The sequence below is a fragment of the Paramisgurnus dabryanus genome, chromosome 14, assembly GCF_030506205.2.
Source record: "Paramisgurnus dabryanus chromosome 14, PD_genome_1.1, whole genome shotgun sequence".
Lineage (NCBI taxonomy): Eukaryota > Metazoa > Chordata > Actinopteri > Cypriniformes > Cobitidae > Paramisgurnus > Paramisgurnus dabryanus.
Genome location: NC_133350.1, coordinates 23,711,221 through 23,726,684, shown reverse-complemented (window position 1 = coordinate 23,726,684; position 15,464 = coordinate 23,711,221). Strand labels below are relative to the sequence as shown.

The window sequence follows — 15,464 nt, the reverse complement described above, 5'->3', positions numbered from 1 at the left end:
ACTTCGTCTGGGGTGGCAATTGCCACCCCAAATAGCCCTCTGGCTCCGCCACTGTCCGCAGTGTATGTACATAAAAACGCCTCATTCTAAAAACATAACGCTTCATTATATAAGGTCTTAATACACCACTGAACATATAGTTATGTATATTATATTGCATTTCTGTCAATCAAATTTACACACTGCACCTTTAAATAACAACTGAAATTAAAACAACTGCAAGTCATTTAAGTTTTGACTTGTGACAATTTGAAATTGTTAAACTTAATTAAAATTAAAATATATGTTGATTTGACATCATTTTTTTTACAGTGTAGATGAATCTACAGCCATGATCACTCAATTACTAAATCATGTGCCATGGGTCAGTTACTAAACAGCATAGATAAACACATATCAATGCCGACTTAAATAAGAGATTAAAGAGTTTGTGAGAGAGGTTGAAACTGTACATTGTCAATAGCTGATGTATCTGTTTTTCATATTCTTGCTTTGAATAAACATGAACCTTTCTCTATGATTTTACAAATCGTCATTTACCTTCTGTTAAGCACTGAAAATAGTAGTTATTTTATTAAAAGTCCCTGTAAAGTCAATCTTAAAAATAGCTTCTACACAAATTTAAAATGTTAGAAATGCATCGCTGAAACACCCAAAAAGACTAAACTATGTAGTACTGAATTGCAGATCGTTAAACAGTTTTTCACCATTTCTAAGTTCAGGATTGTTTAGGCGGGCCAAAAATGGTGGCTCGATGACGCACTAGTGCCACCGAGCCATGGCCCCGCCCATAACACAATTGCAAGCATCCATTCAGGTTGTAGCGGTATCTGAAGTTACAAGAGACAGCAGCAAACCAATGTTTGAAAGCAGAGAATCCTGCATAAGATTTTGATCAAGTATTTTATTTACAAATTTATATTTGGTTGGTTGGTTAATAATAAATTATTCACTTTAAAACCAAAATTGGTTTTTTTTCCCAACAGCTGGGTCAATATAGGACAGAACACGCGCTGGGCTAACTTGACCCATCAAGTTGGGTTGTTAATTTTAACACAGCAAATGGGTTGTTTTTAAACCCCAAGCAAACTGATTGGGTACATAAAACTACCCATAAAACTACCTATGTCTAAAAAAATACCCAATTTAATAACCCAAAATGCTCAACCCAGCATTTACTGTAGGTAGAAAAAAATAACCCAGCATTTATAAGAGTGCATAGTGTGACAAACTCAGAACACATTTAATATCTGACATGAAAGGGACTTTTTATAGCAGGTATATGCTAAAACACTATTTAACAGAATTGACATTTATTCATAATGTTTAAGTTGTTTTTCATTAACCTAATAAATACTACACGTAAATGTAAATAATGTTGACGTTCAAAAGCATCGCTGTTTAAGTAGTGACTATAAACAACTCACTGTAATGAATGAACATTTTCTCCTTCACGGCGAGACTGTTAAATTCAATTCTGGTGCTTAATCTGAGCAAATTGAAACCGTGTTGGGGTGATAAATGCTCCTTGCTCTGTGTCTTTTAAGGATATCATCAAGACTGAAGTATCAAGCTTTGGACAGCAGTGAGGCCAAATTAAGTGGAGGTTTTTTCTAGGCACTTGCTCATTTTGCACACAGGTAATATGTCACGGTCATTACAGACTACTTTCATGCCAGACCCAGAACCAATTTAAGCCCCAAGAAACGTCAAGTCAGCAGTGGAAAGCAGCATATATCTGAAAAACACATACTGTATAGAGCAGCCTGTCAAGCCAATATTGTTACTTAATTGCGATGCAAATTATTCAATATGTTTGTGTGTTTAGCTAAAGGGAAAGGCTTGTTTTGATGGATAATCCCCATATTTCACAAGCGTATGTTAAAACATAATGCACACATCCCAATGATGTGTTAGGGGAATTAAATTAAATCATTTGGGTTCTTACATGAAGCCGGATTATAAGACGACTCCCACCGTCGCATCCAAACGTCAAGGGTGAAAATCTGCGGGTGAAGTCGTGTACCCAGAAGGCAACGCTGCCTATCACTGTCTCGCACCTGTGCTCTGTTATAACTTATCTCTCTTCTCCTCTACAGCTTTCCTTTTCTGGGACTCCAATTTTGAACTTATCAAGTCTCTTCTCATCAGGTCTGCCGGGCCGTACACAGCGAGGGGTCGCCACAGATGCAGACAGCAGACGGAGCGTCAGGTAGAGGGAATTACGCAACCGCTACGGTGGGGGATGTCAAGGGCACAGCCTCTAATTCACGAGCTTGTTTTGTTATTCCTTGACTGTTACACCAGCCTCAATAGCTAACACAATGTTACAAATACTACAAATATTTATTTTATGAATATATTTATTTAGTGGCTTTCAGGAATACATTTAAATATAAATAAAAAAAAATTGTGTGTAATCAGTCAGGACACATAATGGCCCTACTAAATAAGGATGCATCCTCACCCTACACTGTCAGGATAAAGGTACAAAACCTGTCACTGGTTCCCTTAAAAAAACTATTTAGTGTATCTATGTGTATGTACAGAATAATGTACCACAGAGTCTTTCTGTTAGTCCAAAGTCTTGCTATTTGAAACTAAACGAACCATCATAAACCCCTCAGGAAGTGCATTATTAAACTCCGGTTCACATTAGGATTGAAGTGTCTCCCGGACTGACCTGAGCTTCAGAGATACAGTCAAGGATACAGGTCTTCACTTGAGTGCTTAGGTCGTGAAGGTGCTGTATACACCCCATTAACAGTGAGTAGGGCAGCACGATGTCTCTCAACACACCGTATCCTTCATTCTGATAACTGCCTCTTGGAATTTTGATTAAATTCCTATCGATTTTTACACCACGCTGATCTCTGTATCATAAACGGCTGCTGACTCTATTGCAACATATTGAAATTGGAAGAGTCAATTATGAGAAAAACTGAAAGTTAATCAGTTAAAACCGAGAAAATGAAAGCTCTGTCATCATTAACCACCTCAATGTCATTGCAAACACCTTCCCAAAAAATGATCTAAAGTGCTATAGGGCTGTAACGATTAATTGGTGTCCCATTAAAAATGCCTGTCTGAAATCGATTCAGAATCGATTTTAAATCGATTCTGTATTTCATGCACAGCTTGTGCGTGTACTACGGTGTTTTGGTCAGTACGAAGTCCTTATTAATCTAAAATCATTATGAGTCCGAGTCAATTTATAAAGTGCATTTAAAAAAGCAACAATCGTTAAACAAAAACATTCAAAATATTCTTTATCATCATGAAAATACCTGGTCCAAGCAGACTCTCGTACATTCATTTTATTATAGTCTATTTTCTAGCCTGGCTCCGCCCTCCTACGTGCTTCTGCTTCTGCGTTTTCTCCTGCAAAAATCTGCTGGTCCAATCAGCGAACAGAGGGGGACGGCTAAGAACGATGACGTTGAGGTCGTGCGTCAGTTTGAGTTGTAGTTCAGTAATGGCAGCGGAGAAAGACGTGAGAAAAGCTATTCGGTCCGTTTTGCAAAACTGCCAAATATACAGAAGTTAAAGCGGGGCAAGAACCAGGTTTGCTAAGTTTTGTTTGTCTGATTATTCTGACTTGTTGTTTCCGGCTGGTTTCGCCGCATGATATACGTCACGACCACACGTTAGCGATCGCCTATGGCAGATCTTTGAGTGACTCTGGGCAGATCCAATAGTTTTAAACTTCAAGACCCTCCTTAACGGAAGTAACGCTTTGCAATGGAGGGTGGCCAGACTCTCTGTACAAATGAAATGAATGTACGAGAGTCTGGTTGGACCAGGCTACGGCTCCACCTGACCAAGTGTCGAGGTGTCCTTAAGCAAGACATCTAACCCCAGCTGCTCCTGACGAGCTGGATGGCGCCTTGCATGGCCGACACCGCCGTCGGTGTATGAATGCGTGAGTGAATGGGTGAATGTGAGGCAAATTGTAAAGCGCTTTGGAGGGCCATTGGTCTATGAAAGCGGCATATAAATGCAGTCCTTTTACCATTTACCATGTCAGCTCACTTTACTTTGGCACAGTTAGTTTTTCCATAGAATTAAATGCCACTTCAGATTATAGGTGTGTTGTTATATTTGCCCTGCCTACTGCTGTGACATTATACAAAAAGTGGGAGCGAGCATCATTGAAATGCAGTGTTTCCCATACATTCATTTATTTGTCAGTCCGCCACAAAATCAAATTGCATTTATCACTACCTCTGTCTCACATGATAGTTTCTGTACAAAGAAACTATCATGGTGTCAGTCGATGCGCCCCGCTAAGTTGCAAAAATGTCGTGCATACACTGTAAAAAAAATCCGTAGAAATAACAATGGTATTGCAGCTGGGTTGCCGGTAAATTACCGTAGATTTAAATTTATGTTATTTACTGGCAAGAGTTTGTTCAAAGTTGAATGAATTTTAAATACTAACAAGTCTTTATCTTTACAGAATAAAACTATACAATAACAGCCTCATGCAAAGCATTCTGGGAACCATAAATCATCATCAAACTTTTTCTGTTTTTTGCTTCAGATTTTGTTTCCCAGAATGTTTTGATTGATGCTGTTTTTCTAGTTTTATTCTGTAAAGACAAAGACTTGTAAATGTTTAATGTTCATTTAACTTTGAACAAAATGTTGCCAGTAATAACATAAATTTAAATCTATGGTAAGTTACGGCAACCCAGCTGCAAATTTCTACGGAATTGTTTACAGTGAACATGGACGTGTGCATTGCGGATGTGCCGCTACAAACTGCGAGAAAAACACTAGTATAGTGTTCCTGATTCTCAGCCTGTGGATGTTTTTCACCACTAGAAGGGAGTTTGGGAACTTACAACAACCACAGATGACAAAAGCTTTGCTCGAGACAGCACAAGCACAAAGGTAAAGCTAATCTTGCATTTAGCAACGACGCTGGTAGTGGCGATTCTCTCAGACCAATCAGTGATCTACAATGTTTTCACTTCACGTTTTAGTCCCCAACCGAGGTGGTACTAAAAAAACGTATCGGGTACTACATACCAGTGGAAAAGCCCCAAAAAGTAAGCTGACCCAACCCATGGGCTATTATGCAATGGAAAGGCGCCAGTAGAGGTACATAATGGTACCTCAATGGTACATATCTGTACTAATATTGTACACATTATGACCTTTTCAAAGTCCCAGTGACAAAAGAGGTACAACTTATGTACCTTTTTTCTGAGAATGTATATTAAGGTAGCCTATCTACCATTGTGTTGTTTAAAATATCTTTATGTAATTACACCCCTAACCCTAAACCTATCCCTAACTCTTAACCAGCCCCTAAACCTACCTGAACAACACAAATTCAATATATTGAATGCTTTTTTGAAAGTACACAGTATTTAAAGACACCTGATTGGGACCAAAGCATCTGCCAAATGCACATGGCTGCATTCATGTTAAATTCACACACATGCTAACTGAGAACAGCACCACTCATAACATCATTCATAGCATAATGATAAGTAATATTATTTTAATTTAAAAAGCCCAAGAGTAATGACAGGTCATTCCCTCTGAGCATTTATGACGTTCAGTGCCTTTCTAAAAGGCACAATAATGGCAGTATTGTGATCCCAGTAATGACAGTAAGTTCAGCGAGTTCACCGCTGTTCACCCTGCAAGTTTTGTAACTAAATTTGTATCCACCAAGCTATTGAACTATGCGAATAAGACAAAACTATGCAGTCTTGAAACAGCTTAAATATTCATTGTTCTGCAATATTGATATGATATGGACCTCAATTGCGAATTGTTTCAATGAAAAGCACGAATAACAGGAAAAAGGATGTGACTCAAGACGCCATTGTATCTCCCACAAGCTAATAATACAGATTGGACACTTAAAGGAAAACACCACAGTTTTTCAATATTTTGCTATGTTCTTACCTCAACTTAGATTAATTAAAACATCCCTATATTTTTTCAATGCGTGCACTTAATCTTTGTACAGCGCGTTGTGAATGTGTTAGCATTTAGCCTAGCCCCATTCATTCCTTAGGATCCAAACAAGGATGAATTTAGAAGCCACAAAACACTTCCATGTTTTCCTTATTTAAAGACTGTTCCATGAGTAGTTACATGAGTAAGTATGGTGGCACAAAATAAAACGTGTCTTTTTATGCAGAAAAAAATGAGAACTATATTGTATGGCAGAAGAGCACTTAGTTTGCAGCACTTCGACCTCGGCACGTAGTAACATTATCACTCCTGACTACTTCCCCTCTCGCTCAAACTTTCCTCAATATTACTGTGCCCGAGGTTGAAGTGCTGTAAACTAAGTACAAATTCATCCCTGTTTGGATCCTAAGGAATGAATGGGGCTAGGCTAAATGCTAACACATTCACGATGCGCTGTAGAAAGATTAAGTGCACGCATTGAAAAAAATAGGTATGTATTAATTTGTCTAAGTTGAGGTAAGAACATAGTAAAATATGAAAAAACTGTGGTGTTTTCCTTTAAATGTTCACCTTGCAATTATTACAGTACAGTATATGGAAACGAGAACAATAAACTACCGTTGAATTAAATAGCTGATCTGAATTATAAGCCAAGCATCAGCACAAAGCTTTTGCTTACTTGCCAAAAAAAAGCTGATTCTGGATGAATATCTTTATCTGTTCAGCAACAAGAACTTAATCTTTTTTTTTAGTCTTTTGGCATTTCTGAATCAAATTTAAGGGATCTGAATTGTATGATCTATTCAATATTCAAGTAATAGTCTTCAGTGCTGCCCATGGGCGACATTTGAAACCTTCCATATTATTTTGTTTTAAGCAAACGAAATAGATCCTTGAGGATGGGGGTAAAATATCGAATGGGTCTTGATAATTTAAAGCTGTGAAAAGATAGTTTCTAATTAAACACATGCCAACCTCAATGCTACTGAGCTGTCCATTTAGCAACAGCTACATTAACAATTCATGTATTGGATGGAGATAAACGTTAAGGCATTGTGATCAAATAAAGCAACACTTTTATTAGTTCTGCAACAGCTGCGGTGGCTTCAGTGTGTTTGAAAGCTTTCACTGATTTTATTCAGCATGATATTCAACAGTGAGCATTGCTTGTTTTATTGTGTCTTTACACCAGACAGTAAATCTACTGCGACAAGATCTGCCGTATAATAAAGAGCATATGGTTTCCCTTTCATCCCCTCTGGTCATTCCTCTATTTCCAATTAGAGTTTGTTAAAATAACATTTGTGAATGGATGCTACGTGATTCCAAATAGTTCGCATAAATGTCTTGCCTGTTATGAAAGACTTCTGTTATTATGCTGCTACATGTACAAAACCTTCAAGTCTCAGCAAAGCAAACTGCATCCCACAATGTAAAAAAAACCCTGTGCACTATAATTGCCTTGCGTGTTCTCCGCATGGAGCTCTGTAGCTGTAACAATTGATAAACAGAACACAAAGCAAAAAGCAGACTGCTGAAGAACACACATTTTTCAGCGAGATTAGCAGATCAAGCAAAAGAGGATCCAAGAGCTCCAAAGCCTCCCATAAGCACTAGAGCGGCGGTCCCATCTCAAGTCTATATTATCACCCTGCCTTCATATTTTGCTCGAGCTCTGTCACACGCTAGACCGGACCAGAGCTCTCTGCTGAGCTTTTACACTGATTGGCAGATTGCAGAAGAAGGTTTCCAGCCTTCAGTGTCTGATCTCCTTGGAGTGTCAGTGTGATGACTCAGATGTGTTTGAGAGCTTGTCTGTAATCATTCAAGCAATGAATGGACTGCACCATTTTTACATGACAACATCTTCTGGAGCGGTCGCCGCAGACCTTGGTATGTTCGGAAACCCAGAGATCAAAGTGTTTTTCTTTATTGATTTTTTTATTAGCGCACTGACATATTTTTACAGTTAGCCTCTGAAGTGATTTTAATGGATGGATATTAGACAAGACAAATGTATGCGTTACGCAAGCTGGCTGTAAGATTTACAGTATTCTTCCAGCGTTTTAATTTCTTAAAGTACCTCGTGATGTAAGCACTTTTCATGCCAAATCCTTCAGCATGCATGAAGCTTCTCTACGCAGCTGAGACAGGTGCACAATATCCAATGCTGTATATTAACTCTATATTGGGCGGTATTATTCATCAATAAATGCATGTACTACAATAAACAAGCGAAAGAGATACAAATAAAATCAGAATCATTCATCAAGTTTGTGCAGTCGAAAACAGAGCTTCAGTGCTGTTGTGACCACCTAATGTATTGTCGGTCATATCATTAACTCAAACCATCACATACTGCTGTATGCCAGACCTGACTGAGGCTGTACAACATCAAATATTTGTGCCAGAAAGAACACAAGCATTTTAGAAACATGATTTGGCCTCTAACAACCCAGCTAGCTGTTTAAATGTAATTTTTTACATGCAGAGAGAACATACTGTGAAAAATAACCTTGATTTATTTAATATTGACTGAGTAAAGTCATATTGAAACCAATAAGTGAAATGCAACTTTGATGCTCCTAATCTCATTATTAGATTATAAGACTTTAACCTGGATTTCACACACAAGGACGCACATTTTCTTTTTTATACAGCAGGTGCATTTAACAAATCCAAGCACAAACATAACCCCCAAAGCTGAAGAGGTCTATCATGACCTGGCTGGAAAGACTTGAGTGAGTTCACATCAAGAGGTAAAATTTTGCCACAAAATCTACACCAAAGAGAAGGATAAGGTACCCTATTGACTGCACACTAGATAATACGTAAAATCTTATACAAGCACCTTGGATTGATGGGGGGAAAGCCTGGAATGTTTGGGAATGTGTTTAGTGCGTTGTATTTAGTTACTCTCCAGATACATAACACGTACTTCATCTGCATTGTTATGACATACATATTATTTTATATACATTTTGTTTTTGCCCAGTACCTTGTGACCATAAACGCACAACCACAAAAACCAAACTTTATTCATTTATTCAAGCTCTATCATCACCTGTTAGTTTGTACATACAGCTTTGATTTCTAACGGCAAGAAACAAGCCCACCGCTTGCTCGAAATGACCGGCGCGTTGGAAACGCAGGAAAAAGCGCACCTGGCAACAGTGCGTAAAATGCACTCTTTCAGCTCGGAAATGCACAAGTTTGTGAATACTCTACATGCACAAAGCGTAAAGAATATAATTAACAAATGTTTGCAGGCAGTAAACAGATGCGTGATGCCTAATTTTCCTTAGAAATTTGCGCGTCACAAGTTATGGATGTGCATTACGCGTTGAAAGCTCAACACATAACTAAAATGCAAAAGCTTTTTAGTTTAGTTATAACGCTTTACCTTAGTTTTGAGCGGTTCTCCGTGCTCTATGATGCTTATAAAAGGGATTTCCAAAAAAGAAGACATAAACTCCATTTGTACTATTTCCTCCTGAGTCTGCGGGAAGGCGAGTACAGCCGAGACCCCCTGGACCACTATATCCTGACACACACACCTGAAGAGCGACTCGGGGTCTCCGCTCGGGGCTTCCCGAGCCACCACGTCCAGGCTCAAGTTGTAGGGCAGAAAGTTGTTCCCGCTTTCGTTGAGAGCGTTGAGGGCGCGGCCGAGAGCCGCCCGCACCCGGACCGGCTGGCGGGGAGGCAGGAGGGCACCCAGGCGCACCGTGTGTCCTATCCGGGCTAGGATGTGACAGGGCTGCGGGTGAGAGTGAGCGGGCTGGACGAACAGGGTATGCAGAAGGAAGATTTGCGATCCCAAAGAAAAGTATGCCAAGAATCTGTAGAAGATTAAATTCATCCTGCTTCACTCTCAAAGGTGGTGATGAGGCATTGTCAGAAGATAGCATTGCTCGCCTTGTTTTCTGCTCTTTTCTATAATGTCCTTTATAATTTTTTGTCCAGGTTGGTGTATGAGGAGTGATCTATGGAGTTACTGTGTGAATGTGATACTCTGCTCTGGAGAGGAGGTGGGAGGCGGGGATGGCGTTGCGTTCACACCCAAAGACGCGCTGGAGAGGCGGTAATGGTATCATTGAAGGACAGCACTATAAATACAAAAACCTTTTTTAACACAAGTGCAAGTTTATTACATTTCGATCCTTTAAAGAGAGCTAAATTCATTCATCAACTTCTTATAAATAGCTTCAAATATTTTCAAACGTCTCAAAATTTCATTTACATATTCTTGATTTTTCAGAGGCCTTGGTGAGGGACATCATAACCGGAATATTTAAAAAATAGATTCACGTGCTAAAATTCATTCAGTGTACACATAGTTAAACCATGTTTAGTGTAGTAAAACCATGGTTACTACACTTTTACCACATTAAAACCATGGTTAATTTTCGTAAGGGCAGGACCTTAGTTTAATTAGGAAATAACCTACAAACATGCCTTACTAAAAACATTACTTGTGTGCATTGGCAAAACAAAGGGCACTGATGTATTTTAAGATATGTCAGTGCAAGTTGTTTTCAGTTTGGACAGCTCTTACATTTATTTTAGTCTAAGACTATTCTAATCCCTGTCCAGGAAACCACCCCAAAGAGTTCATATTTGTACCAAATGTATAAACAACTGTACCTACTTTAAATGGACCTTTTAAAAGGACAATGCACCAGTGAGAGATTAAGACCATACTTTTTCTGACAGTGTGGATGTTAGAGGTTCTTTATGGAGCCATATATCCTGACAACGACAATTTTGTGAAAATTTATTTTTAAGAGTGAAAAACAACAAAACAATGCGGGAAAGATAAAGATTGTGTATATTTGTAAAAAATAGAGGGGCTCTGTAAATTCCTCCACAGAAAAAAAAACATTTAAATCCCCCCGCCAAAAAAAAAACATTCAGTAAAAGGTTTTTAAAGGGATAGTTCGCCCAAAAATGATATTAAACCCATGATTTACTCACCCCCAAGCTGTCCGAGTTGCATATGTCCATCGTTTTTCAGACAAACACATTTTTGGATATTTTAGAAAATGTTTTAGATCTTTCAGTTGATTAAATGTAATGTTACGGGGTCCACAACCTTCAAGTCCAAAAAAGTGCATCCATCCTTTACAAAATAAATCCAAACGGCTCCAGGATGATAAACAAAGGTCTTCTGAGGGTAATCCATGCGGTGTTGTTGTAGAAATATCCATATTTAAATACTTTATTAACGAAAATAACTACCTTCCGGTAGCGCCACCATCTAAGACTCCTCTGTATTCAGGAGAGAGTATTAGCGTAGTGTACGCACTTTTCTTAGTGATGTATGACAAATTCAGAGGGCGGGGGCACAGAGCAGCAGCAGAGTAGCCTCCGTAGGCTGCGTAAGCTCTCATCCTGTATGCGGATGCGACTAAGATGGCGGCGCTACCGGAAGGTATTTATTTACGTTAATAAAGTTTTAAATATGGATATTTCTACAACAACACCGCGCGGATTACCCTCAGAAGACCTTTGTTTATCATCCTGGAGCCGTTTGGATTTAATTTGTGAAGGATGGACGCACTTTTATTGGACTTGAAGGTCGTGGACCCCGTAACATTACATTTAATCAACTGAAAGATCTAAAACATTTTCTAAAATATCTGAAAATGTGTTTGTCTGAAAAACGATGGACATATGCAACTCGGACAGCTTGGGTGAAGGGTTTAATATCATTTTTGGCCGAACTATCCCTTTAAAATAACCATTTCTTTTTTCCACAACAAAGAGCCTTTAATGAATCAGAGAAGGCTCTTAATGGACCCATACAGCCAAAAATGTCTGTTCAGTTGCATTGTGAGGCACTTTCATTTTTAAGAGTTTAGATATAGTAATTGAAGATCTGTTGCAGCAGGTCATGCACTGTTTTAACCTGAGGATCAAGGGCTTTAACACGGTCAGTCAAGCGAGAAAAATGGAATCCAATGAAAGTGGACTGAGGCCCTGGCCAATCACACACCCAGTTATAAGCCATAAAGAACGAGACTTACCTGGAATCTAAAGGTAACTTCATATTTCCCTTATTATTAAAATGGCTAACTGTATGAAAAAATCACAGAATTCAGCTGCTGGTTATATTACCCGGTTGTTATTAAAATTCTAAGCAGTGGTGAATGAAAGGTCAGCAAAGAGTAAGTTCCTTTCCTTTTCAATAACTAAAGATAGTATATGGGTATAAGTATTAGTCCAGTCAGCAAATATGTTCAATTGTCTGAGGGAAGAAAACACTCTAAGGTGCCTCAGGATGCTGCCATAGAAACTAAAGAACCTTTGACTGAATGGTTCTTTTGGGAACCAAAACGGTTCTATTGCATCACTTTGAAAAACCTTTATAGCACCATTATTTTTCAAAGAGTGAAGCATCAGCTGTTTATCCTATATCTGTCATGATGAGTTGGATTGTGTTTCTAAGAGCAAGAGACAACACGGACAGCTTTGACGGACAGCAATGACTTTCAACACATTGCCACAGCCTCCTTCAATCTTTAAAAAAATGAAATGTTCTTTACATTGATACCAAAGAAGAACCATTCTGGTTCCACAAAGAACCTTTCTGACAAAGGTCTTACAAGAACCATTTTGTTCTTACCTTTTACAGTCTAAAGAACCTTGTAAATCCACAGGAAATATAAAAAGGACAGCAACATGGATAATATACAAAACTCATCATCGTTATACAGTATCTTGTTTTTTCAATAAATCCTCCCTGGAGTACATAATAGGGTTGGGTGCACAACATGGCCGAGCTTGTACAAACACTGAGCCTCATTAGAAGTCTCTCTGTAACATCTGTCACATGAACCGGTTTCTGTGTGCCACAACTACCCCAGCCAATTTCACAGAGACAGTATTGATCACTGTACTGTATTAACTGATCTGAGCCGAAGCCGTTCCTCTCAGGAGCTCTGCTTATGGATAATACATGTGTCTGTGTGTCTAAAGGTGAGCATTGGTCCAACAGCCCTGCACCTGTGCTGCCTGTTGTTTTAAAATCAGAGGAAATCTATGTGAGATTAACAGGAAGGTTGCGCTGTGATACGAGGACCAACACCAATTAAACTAAGGACTTTATCTTCCTAAGAAAAACAAGCCAGTCTGTCAATGGTTATCTGTTATCTGTGTGCACCTGCAGTAAACAGATAACTGCCTGCTTGTTGGATGCTCTTCTGGGTCATTGTTAATTTTACAAACCTTTGATACACATGGGAGCACTCTTGAGCGTCTCACAAGGGTGTATTAATACCTTTAAAAAATGAAAATAAGGCATTTCGATTGCTGACTAATATCGTTTTCATTGCCATTAGTATAAAATTATTGACCCAAACATAAGAACCCAATTAGAAATGCTCATTTACAACAAAACATGTCAGAGGCACTTAGAGGGTTTTGCATTTGAGCTCTTCATAAAATTATAAAACTTGCTTTACTGTGTCATTAAACAGCCAGGGATACAGTTGACATGTTTCTTGATGACAAACCACCAGCTGGGAACTTTTAGTACAGCCTTGTCACTGCAGGCGACTCAGTCAACCAAAATTATAGACACAAGACCCAGAAAGAAAACCCATATCAGATTCCTAAGGGTCAGTTTCAGACCAATACTTATAACCATTAGACCATGAACAATAGCAGGATCTTTCAGTCCAATAACCAAGATGTCCATTTTAATGTGACATAGGAAAGGCAGTATTTATAACAACATGTATGCGAGTCATTTCAACTCACTATTGCTGTGAGTTAAAGACATAAAAAATAAGTCAAAATGATCGTAAAGGACAACAGGTTTGAAAGTAACAAAATTATTTTCCAACGCTATCTTATGGCAATTCGTACATATTTTTTAAGGTGACTTATCCGCATTAATTCATACATTTTTGTTCATTACTGTTTTTTGTGCGTTTTTGCATGATTAACTTTGTATGAATTCATACGTATTAGACATCTTGTAAAACATCAAGCCTGATCTCACGAGAATTCGTACATATTTTACGAGTTGGCTAATTCGTATGAATTCATACCAAGTTCATCGTGCACAAACCACAACAAAACCCAACCCCAACCCCTAACCCGCACCTAACCCCAACATCACAGGGGTCAAGGCAAATCGTACAAAAACTTAAAATGTGGTGGTATGAATTAATACAAATTAACCAACTCGTAAAATATGTACGAATTCTCGTGAGATAGCGTTGAAAATATGTAAAAATTCTTGTGAGATAGCATTGAAAATATGTACGAATTCTAGTGACATAGCGTTAAAAAAATATGTATGAATTCTCGTAAGATAGCGTTGAAAATATGTATGACTTCTACTGAGATAGTGTTAAAAAATATGTACGAATTCTCGTGAGGTACCGTTGAAAATATGTACGAATTCTAGTGAGATAGCGTTGAAAATATGTACGAATTCTCGTGAGATACCGTTGAAAATATATGTATGAATTCTAGTGAGATTGCGTTGAAAATATGTACGAATTCTCGTGAGATAGCGTTGAAAATATATGTACAAATTCTAGCGAGATAGAATTTAAAATATATGTATGAATTCTCGTTAGATAGCGTTAAAAATATGTACGAGTTCTTGTGAGATAGCGTTGAAAATATGTACGAATTGTAGTGAGATAGAATTGAAAATATGTACGAAATCTAGTGAGATAGCGTTGAAAATATGTACGAATTCTCGTGAAATAGCGTTGAAAAGTATGTATGAATTCTCGTGAGATAGCATTGAAAATATGTACAAATTCTAGTGAGATAGCGTTGAAAACATGTACGTATTCTCTTGAGATAGCTTTGAAAACATGTACGAATTCTCGTGAGATAGCGTTTTAAATATGTACGAATTCTCGTTAGATAGCGTTAAAAAAATATGTACAAGTTCTCGTGAGATAGCGTTGAAAACATGTACGAATTCTCGTGAGATAGCGTTGAAAACATGTACGAATTCTCGTGAGATAGCGTTGAAAACATGTACGAATTCTCATGAGATAGCGTTGAAAACATGTACGAATTTTCGTGAGATAGCATTGTAAACATAGGAATTCTTGTGAGATAGCGTTAAAAACATGTACGAATTCTCGTGAGATAGCGTTGAAAATATGTACTTATTCTCTTGAGATAGCGTTGAAAATATGTACGTATTCTCTTGAGATAGCTTTGAAAGCATGTACGAATTCTCGTGAGATAGCGTTGAAAACATGTACGAATTCTAGTGAGACAGCATTGAAAATATGTACGAATTCTCGTGAGATAGCGTTGAAAATATGTACGAATTCTAGTGAGACAGGGTTGAAAATATGTACGAATTCTAGTGAGGTCAGGCTTGAAGCCGTTCTTTATTTGAATAAAATTACGTGGAAATGATAGACCACACTTGTGAGTTATTGACTACAGCAAAAATATATCTCAGTTTAAAACATTATACAGTTTTCTGAAAAATCGCACTTATTTCTGTTCTCCTCTACTTTTCCCCCTAATTCTACAGAATA

The 15,464-nt window shown here is 38.1% G+C and overlaps 1 protein-coding gene across 1 annotated transcript in view; it reads right to left on the bottom strand.

Moving 5' to 3' along the window:
* Positions 1-9,923, bottom strand: part of grin3bb (glutamate receptor, ionotropic, N-methyl-D-aspartate 3Bb) — a 101,914-nt gene extending 91,991 nt beyond the window's left edge. The window contains exon 1 of the mRNA XM_065241686.1: positions 9,341-9,923. Within this exon, the coding sequence (XP_065097758.1) occupies positions 9,341-9,799 (459 nt within the window). The 5' untranslated portion in view covers positions 9,800-9,923. The remainder of the gene's footprint in view (positions 1-9,340) is intronic.
* Between the last annotated feature and the right edge of the window lie 5,541 nt (positions 9,924-15,464).